The sequence below is a fragment of the Varroa destructor genome, unplaced genomic scaffold (assembly GCF_002443255.2).
Source record: "Varroa destructor unplaced genomic scaffold, Vdes_3.0 BEIS01000006.1, whole genome shotgun sequence".
Classification (NCBI taxonomy): domain Eukaryota; kingdom Metazoa; phylum Arthropoda; class Arachnida; order Mesostigmata; family Varroidae; genus Varroa; species Varroa destructor.
The window spans coordinates 26,157,496-26,174,495 of record NW_019211459.1 but is presented as its reverse complement, the minus strand read 5'-3'; the positions used below and the strand labels follow the sequence as shown (position 1 = coordinate 26,174,495).

Below are 17,000 nucleotides of genomic sequence, written 5' to 3'. Positions count from 1 at the left end.
CGTGTTTACCAGCGTAACCTATTTATTCCAAGCACAATAATCTCTCCGGCTCCTCGTGTTTTGAAACCAAAGGAACAACAAATGGAGATTTACCCACAGGTGTCAACTAATCGGCATGATTATTAAAGATAGTCAGTCTCACTAAAGGATTCTTGAATTGCTTCTTGATTGGATGCTAATACGATTCTGAACGCAGAACTTGAAACATTTATCTTGGAGTTCACTAGTAACTACCGGATGGTTCAGGTGATCTGGTGAGTACATTTATATGCTATTTTTTCAAGTACGCTCATCAAACTATTTATTTTTCTATTTATTTTTTCTTATATTACAAAAAACAAACAAATTATTTTTTCTAGTATGATCATTCAACAACATGTTACTACTAGAACCCATAACTGCTAAAGGTACCTCTACTCAACAAGTAGTGGAAGTTATCCCTCTCTATTCTAACTGAACAAAATTAAACAAGTTAACAAAAATATCGACCCAAAAACCGTAATAAATTAAATTAATACGTTATGAAAAACGTTTATACATCCACGTGAAAATTATCCGCCGAAGTTCGTCATTATTTAGAGAAGTGTTCAAATGGTTGGCTGAGACCTTCACGGACGAAAATCTTCTACCTAAGTAGACACAGCTTTACATTTAATTTTAAGGTTGGAGGACCGCAGAAGAAAGATAAGAAGAAATTATTTTCGCTAGCCATAAGAAAAATAACTATTTTAAGTATTACAATGGATAAATAGACTGGCCTTCAAAATCTAAGAACTTTAGAGATCAGCCTAATAAAACGCCTAAGTTTCGTGTTGACTTGTAAGTTACTGATGATATTATTCGAGATGATCAACATAGACATTTCCAGAAGAAATTCGATTACAAAGACGATTACTGCGTCACAAATATTATTCTCCTTTTTGGTATTTTAGCGTCATAAAAATAGTTTGCAGCCATTTGTCGAAAAGCATATTTAAAGTTATACATGATTTGTTAATTTCTTGTAAGGAACAATAAGGCGACTATAACGAAAAGACAAGCACACCGAACACGAGTTACGATTGTACATGATAGATACAGTTTAATGGCATGAATAGGCAAGCAGCGAAAGGCCGTAAAGTGCGACAGAAAAGACAGTGAAGAATCTCCCATGCCTTTTTTGCCTTACATTTTGAGCGGCGTGTCCTTGTTGTGTCCTGGCGAGCTGAAGACACATTTATTTGCATTTTGTTGGCTCTTCCATTCCACGACGATGATGATGACTCTTCTGTTTGTGACTTTCGTTTTCATAGCGTAATCAACATGTCTCTTTGACGACATATTCATAAAAGATATACATAACGTGATAATAAATGCTATATTCCGAAAAATATTTGTATTATTCACGCTCAGCTTTTGTGGCGACACATTTTTTTGTGACGACGATCTGTTTACGTGAATTTCAATTGAACTTACCTTAACATGCTAAATGCAATACTACTTAAAATGAGATATATGCAAATAAATTATCTTTACTACCGCACTTGTCGGCGCACTGGAATACAAATTAAAGATATTTTTTATTGCCCCAGCTGTCGGTACATAGATTCTGGACCTACAAGAGCTGAGTAGACACCCGTCTAACAGACTGCTAAAGTAAAAGAATAGTGTATTTTTGAAATTGGGGTATCATCGAAAACCCTTTAAAAGCACATGTTGCTTGAGAATTTACCTAGAAAGCAACTATTGACTCTTAACATTTTCAGTTTGATCACCGCCAGGATAGAGTGCGTTGCCGTGCTAAAAAAGAACCTCTGTTATAACCATATGGAATTCCTTTGAACACGATGCAAATTTAAGATAAAGCAACAAAATGATACAATAGTTTCCTGTTATTACTATCCGTAATAATAGCTTTAACTACACACTGCAGCACGTTTTATGATGAAAAGCGCTGACCCAGCCGCAGCATGCTGTATTTGGTCCTGAGGAGGCCCGTGAAAGACTCACCAACTCAACATTTCCCTGTATTCAAATGAACCTGCAAATAATGTTTAGTCTCCTGCAACCGCCTTGAGCCCTTGCGTTACCTTGGAGCTACATTTTCTCACAGGACTGACTCATGGATTTGTGCTTTACGATGTAACCAGATTCGCTTGTCCTGGAGATGGTCCATCTTCGAAGTCGGGATTGTTCCACGTACTTCAACTACTTGTAACAAATTTGTACGTACAAGTCGACTCCACATAATTTAGCCCTAGAGATCTTTCCTCCCACTCAAATCTCTTAGCAGAATGTTAGCAGTTTTTTGGGTGCCACTGCGATTGTTAAGAGATAGTAGATATCGTGACTCTCATTATTTTAGATTGGGTGTGGCAAACCGGTTCGTAAAAGTTAGCTTCAATGAAGTATGTGAAACTGTTCCTACTTTAGAATTCGTTCGAAAATTCGAAAGATATTAAGACTCTATTTTAAAGAACCTCGGACTTGTTGAAGAATCAGTAGTAATTAATGTTACGAGGTAAATCTCGTCTAGAAGGCCAAGCTCTCCTAGATCACAAAAAATAGGTTTCTAGTAAAGCTATTCACTCTCCTTGGAAATTTTATTATTTCCTGTACTATGGCTTCGTCTGTTGCGGTCATGGCGGATAAATAATAGATAATGAAGCTATTGCCCCGAATACATAAACGGTTGGTAGAAGGTAATCTACGATACAGTGCATTATTTTCTGGCTCCTTGACAATTTCGACTCTACTAGCGTTCTACCTGTATTGGCAGTCTATTCGTGTAAAATAACAGGCTGTCACCCATTCGCTTTCAATTAGTTCACAGAGCCGTGCGTAAAATTTGCTTCACGAACCTGTGTAGGGACGTCAAGACTACGAATCTACGATACTACCGATTTACAGTTACTTGTCTGAACAACTGAGCCAATACTGAAAAAGGGAATGCAGTAGGGCGAATAATATTTGCGCGTGTTCTACAATCTCAAAAGACGCTTTTTTCTGTGTGTGGCTATCGCACACGCTTTGTTTGCTTTTGTTACTTGACGTTTAAAGCAATTTATGGTGTTTACCTCAGTAACTCTTTCTCACTCGTTAAGATTATGTGAACACGTTTGCCATAATGGTTATTACTGCTTGTGTTAACATCTATGTTGTACAGCATTTTTCTCCATTAATAAAGCTGAACGAGTTCATGTACACTTTTACTAAATACGAATGTTCTACTTTTTGAGACACAATCTATTTTATAAACGTTCAGCAATAATTTTAGCCCATTGGCGACAATTTACTCATTTGTGTATACGCAAAGCTTGTGTTATGTCTGAATAATTCGCATCAGAGGTGGGGTATAAGACATGATTCAGCAACGTGGCACTGAACACATCTTCCTAGACAAACTGCAAACAGCTTTAAGCGTCGTCACAAAGCAATTATGGCAAAATACATAACTGGTCTTAACTTAGGCGTTAGAATAACCACGTAAGTAAGAGCTGGGATCGTAATAGAATACCGGAAGTGTATTTTGGATCAGCAAACGTACTGCCGTCTATTTTAAATGTGGACACAAGGGCCAAGTCGTAACAATTTGTTCTATGAGCCTAAAGAACAGCGAGCGATAATGGGGCTCGCGAACTTCCACAGCTCTTTCATTTTCAATTTTTTTTTTACTGAGACCGTTTTTAAATATTAGTTTAGCAGTTGTCATTTGCCGTAACGACAACATAGAGTTATAGTATATTTGGCACGTTAGTGTATAAATTAAGTTTCGCGTATATATATTAGGGCTAGAGCAGCCAACAACACGATAAATACATGGTATCTAAAGCCTTCCTATTATTAGGGCAAGTCTACTCTGACGAGTGTCTAGACTTTTGCCACTCATAATCCTTATATCCTGTTTAATATGTAATCGAACACATACAACGATTAATTAAGAAAAAACAAAGATCAGAGCTATGCAATTAGAGAAAGTCTTTTGCAGATCTGGCCGTAAAGCAGCACACAAACAAGTTACCATATACAATATATTTATTATTATTATTTGATAACATTGGTTATCTACTCAACAATGGTGAAGTGGTCCTGCTTTCTATGGTACGTTGTTCGCGTTCATTCAGTCTTTTTACATTATATAATCATCACTTGTGTTTGTTTTATGATACTCTCGATGTATTTCAAGTTTATAAGCACACACATCTCCGACAAATGTTCGAGCGCTAAGATAGCTACGCTGCCATCGGCCGCGCCCCTACGAACGGTAGCGGCCCCCTAATCTTCCTTGCCATACCATAATCTCATCACTAGCATCATCATTATCAGTATAAACAAACATCATTTGAGGGAGCTGGAGGCAGTTAGATTACAGAGAGAAGGCTACCTCTAGTTTTAAACGTGTTTTGTTATCAGTATTTGTAGGTTTTCTGCGTTCAATAAACCATTCTTACGCCATTATCTAGCGACGCATCCTCATCTGATATTTGCGGGTCGTGTAGTTTATTATATTCTAGTTCTAGTTAATAATTGGGAAAATCAAAATCAGTCAGTTTGACAACTGTTATGAAGCAGCGTTTGAAAAAGAAGACGCAAAACTATCAATTGAGAATTATGCGAAGAGTCGTGAAATGACCATTTATCGGAACGATTTTTACTTGATCAAATAACCTCTTACTCAGGACATAGATGACGCCTTGCTGAAGTGCGAAAAGGAAGAATCGTAACGGCTAACTAACTTCAGTCGTCCTGCGCCAAACCCTGTTTGATAGCTAAAGCATTGATGACTAATGAAATGAACTTTTACGAATGCCAACAACGGCACAAATTTCTGCCTGAACTGCCACTTCGAACGAAGTTATGGTGCCGTGCGCTAGATATGATAAGCCATAAACTAAATTATACCTACTAACGCTTCGAGCAGGTAACAATTGTTATTATTAAATATAATGCAAATAATGTTCGTTACAATTTAATGCTACACAACAACTATATCCTGCCTCAGCTACTACTCTTCAATGTTTAAACATAACCTTTACAGATTACGTTTACGCAGAAAAGTCTAACCCAAAAGCAGCATTTGCATCCACTGCCGTATCCCTCTTTTCAGTCCAAATACCAAAGCACAGACCTAAGAACAAGCTACATAAGCAAAACTATAATGTTTATACTTACCGGAAAAATAATTGCCAATCAACTCATGATCCTAACTAATAGACTAAATTAATGAGAATAAACGTGATATTCCTATAGCTCGTAGTTTTCTACAGTTGGAGAATGTACGACATATCAGCACTTGAATCTAGCTAAAGTTCAAGATAGACGCCAATATTACGTGTCAGTGCATCTGTATTAACGTCTTTCCGTGGCGTCGTTCCTCAATTATAGCGTGGTGGCGTTCCTTTTTCGTATTCCGGCACAAATCGCGCGCCGCGCTTTATCACGCTGGACGATGATGATCAATGTTAAATATCAGCATATCCATAATACTTATTGATAGTGTAATAATGTACAACATTTCGGTAAGGTGGTATGTAGTTGCGGCAGCATGATGATCGTGGAGTGGTTCTCCAAATCGTATCATAATTAAATTTCAGATACTTTTTTATAGTGTGAATTTTTGGCGTCTATGTGTGACTAAGTATATGTGCAGGAGTGTATCTTTCTGTGCGTAGCTAGTTATGATTATTTGTGGGTGCATATTTCTGTTTAAAAACACTTTCGGTAGTTCAATCTTATTTCTTCAAATTGATCCGTCCAAAGGATGGTTTGCCAGGTCGACTTTTCTAGAGTTATATTATATAGAGAATACACGTGCGTCACACGGGTACTCTTCCGATCAAAAAAATAATTATCTTATTGAAGTAAAAACAGAGGCTGTTCTTAAAGTACGTACGTGCACCCAAAAATACAAAAATTCCCATATTTATCTTCCATACCCTTCCGGCACTCAATTTCTGCTTACGGAAATGTCGGTTCTCATCTTCTTTTGAAATTTATTGCGTCTGCTCCATTTTTCTGCCATCGCATGTCATTTTCCTTTTTTTTTTTTACATAAAAAATTAAAATCATTAGTGTATCCTACCGTTATTTAGGATTAATATCACCGCCATTGGGGAAATTTTTTTTCTATGTCACTAGAAGTCAACGCACTTCAACCATTTTCACCGATTAAATAGTACCAGATAGAAAACGACCCAGTAGCCTGGCTTTCTTTCAACGCAAATCCATATGCAACACGATTTCCTGCTTACATGAACTTGCTTCATAATCGTACCACGCCTTCGTTTGAACACCTCCACAAAACGCGACGCAGCACTTCAAACAGAACTTCTAACAAGTCACACATCCACCCCGAGGCCTTCATTCCGCTGTGCCTCTGTCCGTTTCTTCTTGCCTCCTTTGTTCCCGCTTCCGCCAGTCTACTGCTGTTTTTTTTGGCCTTGCTCTGACGTCAGTTGAATACCTCATTAAACGTTGCAGCGATTCAGCTGACTTCAGACTGACCGCTCATACTTTTTCGTTTGCGATCCTTCACAAAAAAGCCCTTCAAAAACGTTGGGACGATCAGAAGTCTTTCATCGTTGCCGCCGCTATTGTCACTGCGGCCACCACATAAACTGCTTCGGGATCGTGCTATGGCCGCCAACCTGTCCACGAACAAGAATAAGTCAATTATGCTATTAATTACCGCTTTTTATCTGCTGAACTCGATCTGGTTCCCACAAGTTTGTTTCGATCTTTAGATCGCCTGTTGCTTGGTCCACTTTTGCAGATTCTGCGTCGCACTCTGAAGCCTCTTTTAGGCTAGTCCAGGGATTGGACTCAATTGGATACTCAACTGGACTTCGGGATGCAGAACCCTTTTCGACGGCGGACTTCTATTCCAGACCGGGATTCATTGGTGGAAACTCGGACTCATCATGGAGACGCAGACTTCTAAAAGGAGAACGTGGTTCCTTTGTGGTGTCTTCGAGTTGCTCTGAAATACATAGGCACAGTGCAAATACAACAAAAAGGGAGTCAACGGCGTCACTATTTTAATTTCAACCAGATTTGGTTACGTAGTGCAGCGCGATAAACATGCCATTGGCGTGGTGCGTAATATTTCTTATCGAGTAGGGCACACATTCAAGGCAGATTATTGTTGTTAAGAAATTCGACCGAACGAAGGATTTCATAAGGAACCCAGGAACGTACAGTTACTGATATATACAAATACGACGTATTTTCGTGTATTTGGTTATCTCCAGAGCTCCCTTCAGTGACTGGCCACTAAGATTTACAGCACGTATTGCTCACGTCAAGTACCGAACGCGCGAAAGAATTTGATTAAAACTTGATTCTCTAATTCATTGACGAATTTTAGAATCAAGGAGTTTTACGATTTGGCATTGATTTATGCCATTGCGACGTCTTACTGCGGTACTTTAGCCAGACATCAACGGAATGGACTGTTGGTCTTGAAAGCTGCCCTAAAGTTATTAAAGAACTGTTTGAAAAGCTGGATGAAAAACCCTCTCAGATTTCAGTTTTTTGGATGTATCCAACTTAACAGGTGTGATTCCAAACTGTACCAGGAAGCATCGTAGAGTATAGTTGATATGTGAATATTACTATTGCTTATTTTATAACGTACAACCAATTGAACTGACATGAACCTTCCAGTTATATTTCCAAATTGAGAACAAAATGTCGGTATGTCATACGCTATATAGAAAAAATCAGAGAAGTCGGAAAGCGTAAAACTCATGCCATACTCGGCAACCCTTCAGATATCGAATTCTAGAGATGTAAATTTTTTGTGTTTGAAACGGACATTGTTTAACTATTCACATCCGGACTCTCTTGTTTAAAGCAGCATCCATCAAGGATTAAATTGATGCAAAAGCCATCAAAATTTTGATAAGACAATGCCCCCTTGTATTAGTCCTTTCTCATATCTATAATTTATCTCGTCAAGCATTAATGCGTTGTACTGCTGTACCACAAATGCTGACAATTAAGGCTCAGAAATTTTCCCACGTGCAAACTCTGTTAAACATTGGATCAAACTAGCTCAAAATAGACATAAGCCAGGAACTCATTGCAACATACGTTCGATGATTTCAAGTAAAATTGTTACCAAAACGTAACGTTCATTAGGAACCAAACTGATGTTCTAAAACAAGGCATATAATCAAAAACTCTGTACACAAAGTCTCTCTAAGATTTCGAAAATAAGTACCTGTAGCTATCTGCCATTTGCTTTCTTCTAAATCAACTTAATGACATTTGTCATTCTTTATAGCCACAGTACACCTGCCGATACAACTCCTTTCTGGGTTTCTATTGCGGGAACTAACATTGACAGTCAAATTTCGCATAATATAATAGAAGCCTTTATTAAGTCATATTTGTCGTTCGGGCGTATATTCCCTTCCGTCGGTTCTGAATGCCACTTAAGGGCAAAATAAGATGCGTTTCTCACTAAAGTCAATATTTAATTTACATATTTATATATGACTGTATATTCAATAGCGCGATGATCCGCTACTTGAAAACTCTTGCCCAAATACGGCACGCAGTATCGTCTCCATAAATCCTGAAATTGAAGTTCAGACAAACCTTTCTTTAGTAGACGGATTCGATAAAAACAAAAAAAAAAAACGGCCTTCTTGCAGTGGGGGAAAACCGTGCTGAAGTACCACAGCAAACGCTGTACAGTTTCTGCATAAAATCGTTTGTTATAGACCTTTTGTAAATTCTAAGAAAAAGTCGCCAAAGATAGCATCAATCCAGACTGCGGTGAGCGATATATTTAAAAGTTTCTCATGGTAGTTCGACATCATAATACCAAGCATATTATCTTTTTATTTTTTCAACTTCACTGAACGATAAAATAGGTTAGTGTCTAAACAGACACCGAACTAGCCATGCATTTAAGTATAGAGGTAATTATATATTTTCAAGAACAAACATCAGGTAAGAAGGAAGGTATACGAACTGTTCCTCATTAAACCCTTTAAATTGTATACACATTAGCGTAGAATATATATATATATATATATATATATATATATATATATATGGTGCACCTGGTTCTTTTGAAAATGCATCACTTATGGCTCGACGAACTGCTGCAGGGCTGCGTGATTTCGTAAATACTTTATACAATCGTATAGTGGATCACCGCTGCGTGTATTTCTTCATCATAAATGTATTTCTATTATGTCAACGCTAGACATTTAATTAGGTGCTAATAAAAAGAAAAAAAAAAGCTTTCTAAATACGAACGCGCTTCCTTTAGAGTCATGTGTGCCAAGTAAGATAGAAACTTAAGCGTTTTGAATTGCAGTTCCTCTAAGACGTGAAGAGAGATTTCAATAAACAAACAACAAGCAAACAACAATCAAGATGAGCGCAAACTGACCTACGTGAACTTTAAGGCAAAACTTAGTTGTGGAAACACATTCCCGTTTTGTATGGCAAATACGTACACAAAGCCTGTCATACAAACGTATACGGAATAATGAATAGTCTGGTGACATAGGGAAAACAAAACAGTTTGTTATTAACTTTTGGTGAAATTTCGTATATTTCACATGGTTAGTTACTATCAAATAGCCATTATGCTTCCAGCTATCCTGCGGACCACGCTTGGCTGTATAAATGAATATATGCAATGACTAGTTGTTACGAAAGTCAATTTGTTCAGGCAGCATTAAGACGGCATTTTTAAGTTATGTTAATATTGTTATTTTTAACTTGAAATGACAAATGTATTGCAGATAAATATAGTACGATATTTTTTCACCTGCTGCAGTCAACATAAAGACCGAAAAGGCCGTGAATCATCCTTGGCCTATATAGCGAATCAACGTTTGTGAAATCCAACGTTAAATAACATTAATTAATAAGACTCTCGACTTAAGTTTACCGCACTCGAATAAACGAATAGAACTCCAGCATTTACGTTCACAAAGCGCCAATGAGATAATACGTAGAGAGTTTTATACCGTAATATTACTCCGGGATCGTCATCAGTTGAAGCACATCTATCGAAATACGAGAGAAATAAGCTCAAATGAAATATCTACGAATATTAATAACGGTACTAACAAAATAGTAGAATAGGTGTGTGCAATACATAACAGCAACGCAACAGACCAAGGTGGCACAAAAATGTTTTGGTAGATGATGCGCGATTTGATTCCACGCTGAAGCCAAACTCATATCTTCAAAACGTATCTATGGGCTGATTGTTAACGTTTCGACCCGGAGCTTAACAGATGGCACTGCTTGGACAGGCAAATTACCTCACTTGCATAAAAGCACAGATTTCCATGGGTTAGACTTTACATTAGTATGTTTTGATTATTAAGCTTCGTTGTAAGAAGAAAAAAACTGCTTTGCACGATCGTCGAAAGGCTTTGACCAATAAAGCGGCGACATATTTCTACTACACGCTTTCGAGCCATGTAAAAGAACGGGCAAAAGGACGGGCAAAAGGACGGCGCCGCAGATAATTAAGAGTTTATAGCAGTATGTTTAAAACTTTTCATCACATAGAAATCTCTCATTCGATAGTCTCACTGTGGTAATAAGGCTTTGTGCTTTGCTTCGCTTCGTTCTGTTTGTTTGTTTATGTTTGCCGGAATCGTTAGTGATGACACTGTTGCATGAGCGGTAATTGAGCGTCGTAGGCCTGATCAACATCACCATCAATTACGCTATCTTTGACACTTTTTAAGGTAGGCGGATAACCAGCAACGGCTTTCGCGTAGCTCATTGCTATTGCTACCCCATTATCTGCGACTATCCGTTCTGAAGCGACGGACGGATCAGAACTACATTGTGGCTGCTCGTGCTGCTGTTGCTCTAGCTGATCTGAGTCTCGCTTGAAGCTAGGCTCGGAAGGGCCACGAGACGTACCTCCACCGGCAATGGCCGGAGCGGTTCCACTGGCCGCGGTTGTTGACGTTGGTGCGGCACTGCCTGGTGAGGTTGCACCGCCGCAGGTTGTTACCACGCCCGTGGCCTGCGAGTCGTCGATAAGGTTATGCTGACGTAAGAAGGTGCACTCGCCGCCATGTTCCGTGTTGACGTTGTACACATACAAGTAGCCAGCAGTAGAGGCGATCAGTAAGCGACACTGGCGCTCGACTGTTGTTAAAGCTACTACACAGGGTATACCGGTCAACGACAGCCGTGCCGTAGCGAACGATCGGCCTTGAGCAAACACATCCGACATAGCAGCTGGAAGTAGACTTGAGCTGCCTGATAGGATTGCTTTGCCCACGAAGTTCATCCAGCCACCGCCAACATCGGCATCGGATAGGCTTCCAACAGTAGCCTGAGGTGTGCCCGCCGCACCACTTGAACCACCACTTGCGCTGTTCTCATCCAGTTTAAATATGTGCACGGTCTGTAAGGCGTTAATAAACAAATTATATACTATCGGAAACTATATTCAAGTCGCCGATAAAAGCAATTTTGATCGTCTAAGTTTGCTTTTCTGTAACAGCTAAAAGAGATTATGCTACAGCTGAATTTTATTATGTCTATGTATGAAAGCTCCCATAGCAATTGTTAAAGTTTCTCGAACTAGTACTGAAATTTCAATAAGCTCTATTTCACTATTTATGTATGTCGCTTATTTTCTATGACAAAATAATATTGAAAGTTCTATAAGAATCGATAAAACATTTTCGCAAAATCATCTCTGTTACTATATAGTGAAATGGATTTGTCATGAATTCTTCACAAAGCGCGCTACAATTCGCTCCGATTACTACCTACCTCAAAGTTACTGGCGCACGCCAGTAGTGTAGATTCGACATTGAAGGCAAGCGAATAAATTGTAGCACATCGCTTGAGACCTCGACGGAGTTCGTAGATTCGGCTGCCATCGTTTACGGAAAACACTCGGATTACCGTACCCTTCTCTGATGCTGAGGCGAGAAGACTGCCTATAATTTAGAACACAGTAATAAAGCAAATATTGAAAGTCACACGACAAGAGCTACAGAATTCAGTCCATAAGAAGTTCAGAAAATAGCTTTATTCGCCAAACTATATGAATTAAATAAAGAATAAGTATCAAGTACGTTAGCTTAACTGCCGCACCATTTGCGTTGAAAGCGAGGGCCGCCAAAGGTGAGTTGTGGGCGGGGATCATAATCTTGGCGCAGATGTTTTCTGTGTCAAAGATTTGGATCTCCCCCATAGACGTGCTACCCGGATAAGCTAAGTACGTCACACCTGCATACCAATAGGTTTAACATTATAACAAGTCAATATTTTTATCACAGTGTTAGGTTTGGAAACATTATTTCTAAATAAAAGCTTTTAAAACTTTTCCCTGAAATGAACACTTGTGCTTCGCGACAATCTTCGTCTCTTAAAAAGAAAAAGCTCTAAAAATCAGATTCACATCTTGAACGAACGTGGTCACGTAAAACAGGATAATGTCGTATTGGCCCAACGAAACTTACCTTTCTCGGTGTTGCTGGAGAGTGCGCAAACCCCCTTTGGATTAGCTGGTGTGTCTCTAATTGTATGCAGCACTTTCATGTCACGAATATTATGGATGTAAAGTGACTCTTCCAAGCAAACTACCACTCGCTAAAACAAAACTCCAACGAAAGAACCGCTCAGATAAGAATATATGAATTGCCTGCATTGTAATGTTATTAGAAAACCTCCTTACACCAACTAGTGCTATAAAGAGATTGATGGTATCGATGAGTTAAGCAATCATACATATATCGTCCCACACGTAGTCAACACCCAACGTTCAATTGGATACCGCACTTAGTAACTGTACACATGTAATGATTTCGTGGTTTTTTTTTTTTTTGCAACTGGGCAATGGAAACACCTCATTACCAGAACTAGCGACATTCCATAGTTGGGTCATAGAGTTGGGACAAATTATGGCCCATATAAGGAATAAGAACCCACCGATCGATTAAGTTTGACAGCAAGGATGGTGTTGGCGTAGGAAAAACTTGTAATCTCTGTTCCTTTCTTAAAGTGGCACACCTGAAGGAAGTAAGAATACAGAAGAGTTACAGGCAACATTCAAACGTTATTGTTAAGCAAATGTGCGTTTTATACATTTAATACGACTTCTTATTTACTCAATACTAAAAGTCTGTTACCAGCCTTCTTGACTGTCTCATACTCTCAAAAATATGTTTATCAACAGCATCAAACGTGAGCTCTTGAAGATTTATGCTATATTCACATTCGCACAATGTATGAACAAGAGATAAATTTGTTCAATTTCATATATAAACCTTGAGTTTTCGAGAGCTTGGCAATGAGACCACTGCAACGAGGCTCGAACTGAAGAGCCGCTCCACGAGAGCTACATCCTCGCAGTCTGCCGATTGATGGATCTTTTCCAGTCGATCAACGCTATTTAGTGCAAAGAGTCGATAGCCCTTATTCGTACCGACAGCTAAAGACCTGTGTCAGTAAAATAAATAAATGAAACATATAATTAACTCTATGTAAAGGTTCTTTATTTCCTAAAGTCCATACGATAAATATCTCAGGCACAGCAAGAAAGAAGTGTCTTTTCGTACAGGTTCAAACCCGGGCAGGGCTCTATTTTGGTTTTCACGGATGTATACGACAATAGAGAACAGCTCTCTACTACTAAGCATCTTCTCTATTCTACATCCACCTGCCCATCCGTCGACATTAGGCAAAAAGTGCACTTCAACCTGGTTTTTATAACACAACCACCGCGTCTTGATGAACGCACAGCGGGCGCTTTTCGGCTGACGTTCGCGCATACTACCCCTTACTCAACCCTACACACCCACGAAGAACAATTTAATCAAAAACCATATTTTTTTTTTAGTTACTTTTTTGTACTGAATCAAATTCCGTCATCCGTTTGCTAAATTCTATTGACAATGGTAAGCTACCAATCATGAACGAATACGCTGAGCAACGGACGGCTGTGCTTACGCTGTGACAACCTGATCGGATGCCATAATTCGAGTACAACACAGCTTTCCATCTTTGGCTCGTTTTTATATCGCTAAGTCGACGACCCGTTATTAGGTGGAGTATTATTTATCGGCAGGTTCAACAAGATGGACGCCAAGAGTTCACAGGTACATTATTCGTTGTAGTGTTCTTTCTTTTCTAATACACGGATCTGTATCAACTCGCACTTATTAAAAAAAAAAAAAAATGCTGCTATAATTTGTCACTATGTTATAGTTCATCCATGTTCCCTGTTTTTATCGGATATTCGTAGCAAACATTCATAGTTATTTACACTTTCACGCGACCAGTTACTGCACCAGCGGACACTAAAAGGACAATATATTATAAGGAAAACACTTGGCAGCTAAGGCTGGTGGTATAGACTCTAATGGAGAAAAGAAAAATCTCGTTACTGATGCAGATGAACGTGCCAGAGTGACGACGACAATAATATGGGTCCATACTTACGTGAAGTCCTGATTGAAGTTAACGAAGATACTGTGGTTTTTGAAACAGCCTCCTCCCTCCATGAAAGCCATCTTAGTTAGCTAGGTAGCGTTTGATTCCTGTTTCGTTTTAGTAGTGTTTTCCTTTTTCTCGACGACCGCGGCGTTGTTGAGACTGTCGTTGTTGGTGACCGACCGACCGACCGCCCGCCCGCCGGCCGACCTCACTAACTGACTGATGGATGGACAGACGGACAGATCGACCGATTTACACTGGATATTGCTCTTTGCAGCAGCAAACAGAGTCTGCTGCTGCTGCTGCTGCTGCTGCTGCTGCCAGTGATGACGTCAACAGTGGTTAAAGTTTTGTATTTTGTCTGCCGACGGGTAACATGCTAGAGCAGTTGACGCTAGAAGCAATAGCTACAACCAGTGAGCACTGAAAAGTTGCAACTTGAGTTCGACCACTGACCGTGCACAACGCAACTCGCCCTGTACCAAGCTAAAAGCAAAAAGTGCTCCAGCAGATCGACCGTCTCCACTACAGCTACTCTATAACGAGCCACCGCCAATAGAAAAGGACACGGTGCTTCCTTCTGGATTGCGGATAGACGATGCCGATATATAGTGCGCGAAGAGCGAGACGGCAATAATGATAGAATACTATTAGTGAAGTCTATACATAATGTCTCGATAGACAACAAGTGCTAGTTTCAACAAGAAAAGTTGCCCACAGTTTCAGCTCACAACACACACACACACGCACACAAACACTAAATTGCAATCAATAAATCACTGCGCACCGTGTAACACAGCATTTACTTAACTGAAATTCCGCCAGTCCGATTGTAATCCGTTCCATCCAATAAGGCAGCGCACAAAATGAAAAGTTATCGTACAGATTAGCAGTGAGGCTAAAACACCGACGATTCAGTGCCGAAGCTGACACTTTTTTTTTTCAAACTTTTGGGCTTGTTGACACGCAAACAATCTCAAGACTAGTGCTAGTACCAACAGGTAAAAATCAGCACGATGAAAACTAAACAATTTCGGAAACTGAATAGGGGCTGACAAATACAGCACCGAACTCACCTGAAGACTGCACAGTCAGCGTTTGGTGACGCTGCTCTCTTTTAATCGTGGCTGAAATTCCACTTTGGGCGCTGGCCGCTAAACGAAGCATCCAGCGATATCCAGCACCTGCGGGAGAGAGCAAGCAAAAGAGCGGGAGAATCGTGGTGCACGCACGGCCCGTCATGCCCCAAGCAGGCGGTGCATACTGCAGCTGAGACACTGATGATGATGACAGGCAGGGCGATAAAGGCGCTGTGCGAGATGACAACACAGACAAACAACGTAGATGACAACGATGTGACGACCAGTCAAACACGACAGACACTGAGTTGCGCTGCCGGAGCTTCCTAGGCACTTCTGTGCTACCCCTCACCGCGTTTCCCTCTTTTCCGACGCAGAAGCGACAACGACGACACGAAGGAGAAGACGCAAACAGATATGAGCACTAACGCAAACCGCCGATCGACACAGAACTTCTAGTTGAGCTAAATTCGATTCTGCTGTCATCCACTCGCTCGATGTCGTCGTGCCTAGTTTGTTGCAGGACTTTACACTGTTGTCATCACTAGCACGACAAATAGCAACGGGCACGGTGAACACCAGCAATTCTGGTAATCCCCGCAACAGCGGCAAAAACGACGGCGGCTGCGGAGCCACGCGACGTCAACTAATGACCTCAGCCTATAATCACCTTTAGCTTGTTATGCCATAGTATGACAGGGACGATGACTACTATGTACCACCACCAGTTCGAGATTGGATTGCTGATTAATTTTCCAATGTCTGCTCAGCACTGGCGGCGACGGCAGCAGCAGCAGCAGCAGCATTAAATGTCACAGTCACAATTAGATGTTTCGAAACAAAAATGCCCTGTAGCAGCCAGCAGCAACTGTATCACTGACGCCCGTCGTCTTTACCGTCGTGGAAGTGGTTACGCAGTGTCGCTATCGTGTTTCTATTGCTCACCTGGGGATAGCGATGGCAGCGGCGGTGGTCGGCTGCTTAACTCAGCTGGTTTCTGCCATAGCTGAACTGGCGGACCGCTGCGAACCAGCCAGCGATATGTGTTACACTTTCCGAATTTTTATTCGTCGTAGAAGTAGACCGCCGCTGCCGGTTGCTACTGTGTCTTTTTCTGAAGCGTCCTTCCATTCATCACGGCTTTTCTCGGAACTGTGAGCGCTGTTGAGTTTGCCTGTTGTCTTGGCCCCCGTTTCGTGTATCGTCTAACGTAAAGCCAAGGTTACCAGCAGACAGTAGTAGCAGCAGCAGCAGCAGAAAGAGGTTTATTGTTTTTTCCGATCAACGACTCTGGGCATTCTCTGGGGCGATTGGATCAGATCAGATCAGCTGTTTCTACGTCGTCGTAAGTTTTCACGGTTGACGACGACCACATAACAATAACGATGACGAAAATCGCTCACTCCCTTCGTGGTTTTGCCTGTTTACAGCAATGACTGGTAACACTTTCTAGAAAAAGAAATCGGAGAGGAACAGGCGTGATTGTGCTGATAA

General features: G+C 40.4%; 1 protein-coding gene across 11 annotated transcripts; it reads right to left on the bottom strand.

The window, feature by feature from the left end:
* Positions 1–3,996: 3,996 nt before the first annotated feature.
* Positions 3,997–16,799, bottom strand: Atg18a (Autophagy-related 18a). Of its 11 annotated transcripts, none has more exons than XR_015329683.1 (9): positions 14,434–16,357; positions 13,260–13,431; positions 12,922–13,002; positions 12,453–12,582; positions 12,085–12,219; positions 11,758–11,927; positions 10,891–11,383; positions 8,204–8,560; positions 3,997–6,958 (listed from the first exon to the last, which is right to left on the bottom strand). XR_015329683.1 is itself a non-coding variant. In XM_022810511.2 (9 exons), the coding sequence occupies exons 1-8, from the start codon at positions 14,502–14,504 to the stop codon at positions 6,858–6,860; spliced, it is 1,353 nt and encodes a 450-aa protein (XP_022666246.1). In that variant the 5' UTR covers positions 14,505–16,378; the 3' UTR covers positions 3,997–6,626; positions 6,819–6,857. The 11 variants fall into 11 exon arrangements, 10 of the variants coding, with proteins under 10 accessions (XP_022666246.1, XP_022666245.1, XP_022666244.1 ...); XM_022810511.2 differs by lacking the exon at positions 8,204–8,560 and having other exon boundaries at positions 3,997–6,626; positions 6,819–6,958; positions 14,434–16,378; XM_022810510.2 differs by lacking the exon at positions 8,204–8,560 and having other exon boundaries at positions 14,434–16,378.
* Between the last annotated feature and the right edge of the window lie 201 nt (positions 16,800–17,000).

What these genes read in the sequence shown, in the direction of transcription:
- Atg18a (XM_022810509.2), bottom strand. Translation starts at nt 14,504, where the DNA reads ATGGCTTTCATGGAGGGAGGAGGCTGTTTCAAAAACCACAGTATCTTC. An exon ending in CAAGCTCTCGAAAACTCAAG is followed by an intron (nt 13,003 to 13,259) that starts GTTTATATATGA and finishes TACTTCCTTCAG; the next exon opens with GTGTGCCACTTTAAGAAAGG. An exon ending in CTGTCAAACTTAATCGATCG is followed by an intron (nt 12,583 to 12,921) that starts GTGGGTTCTTAT and finishes GTTTTGTTTTAG; the next exon opens with CGAGTGGTAGTTTGCTTGGA.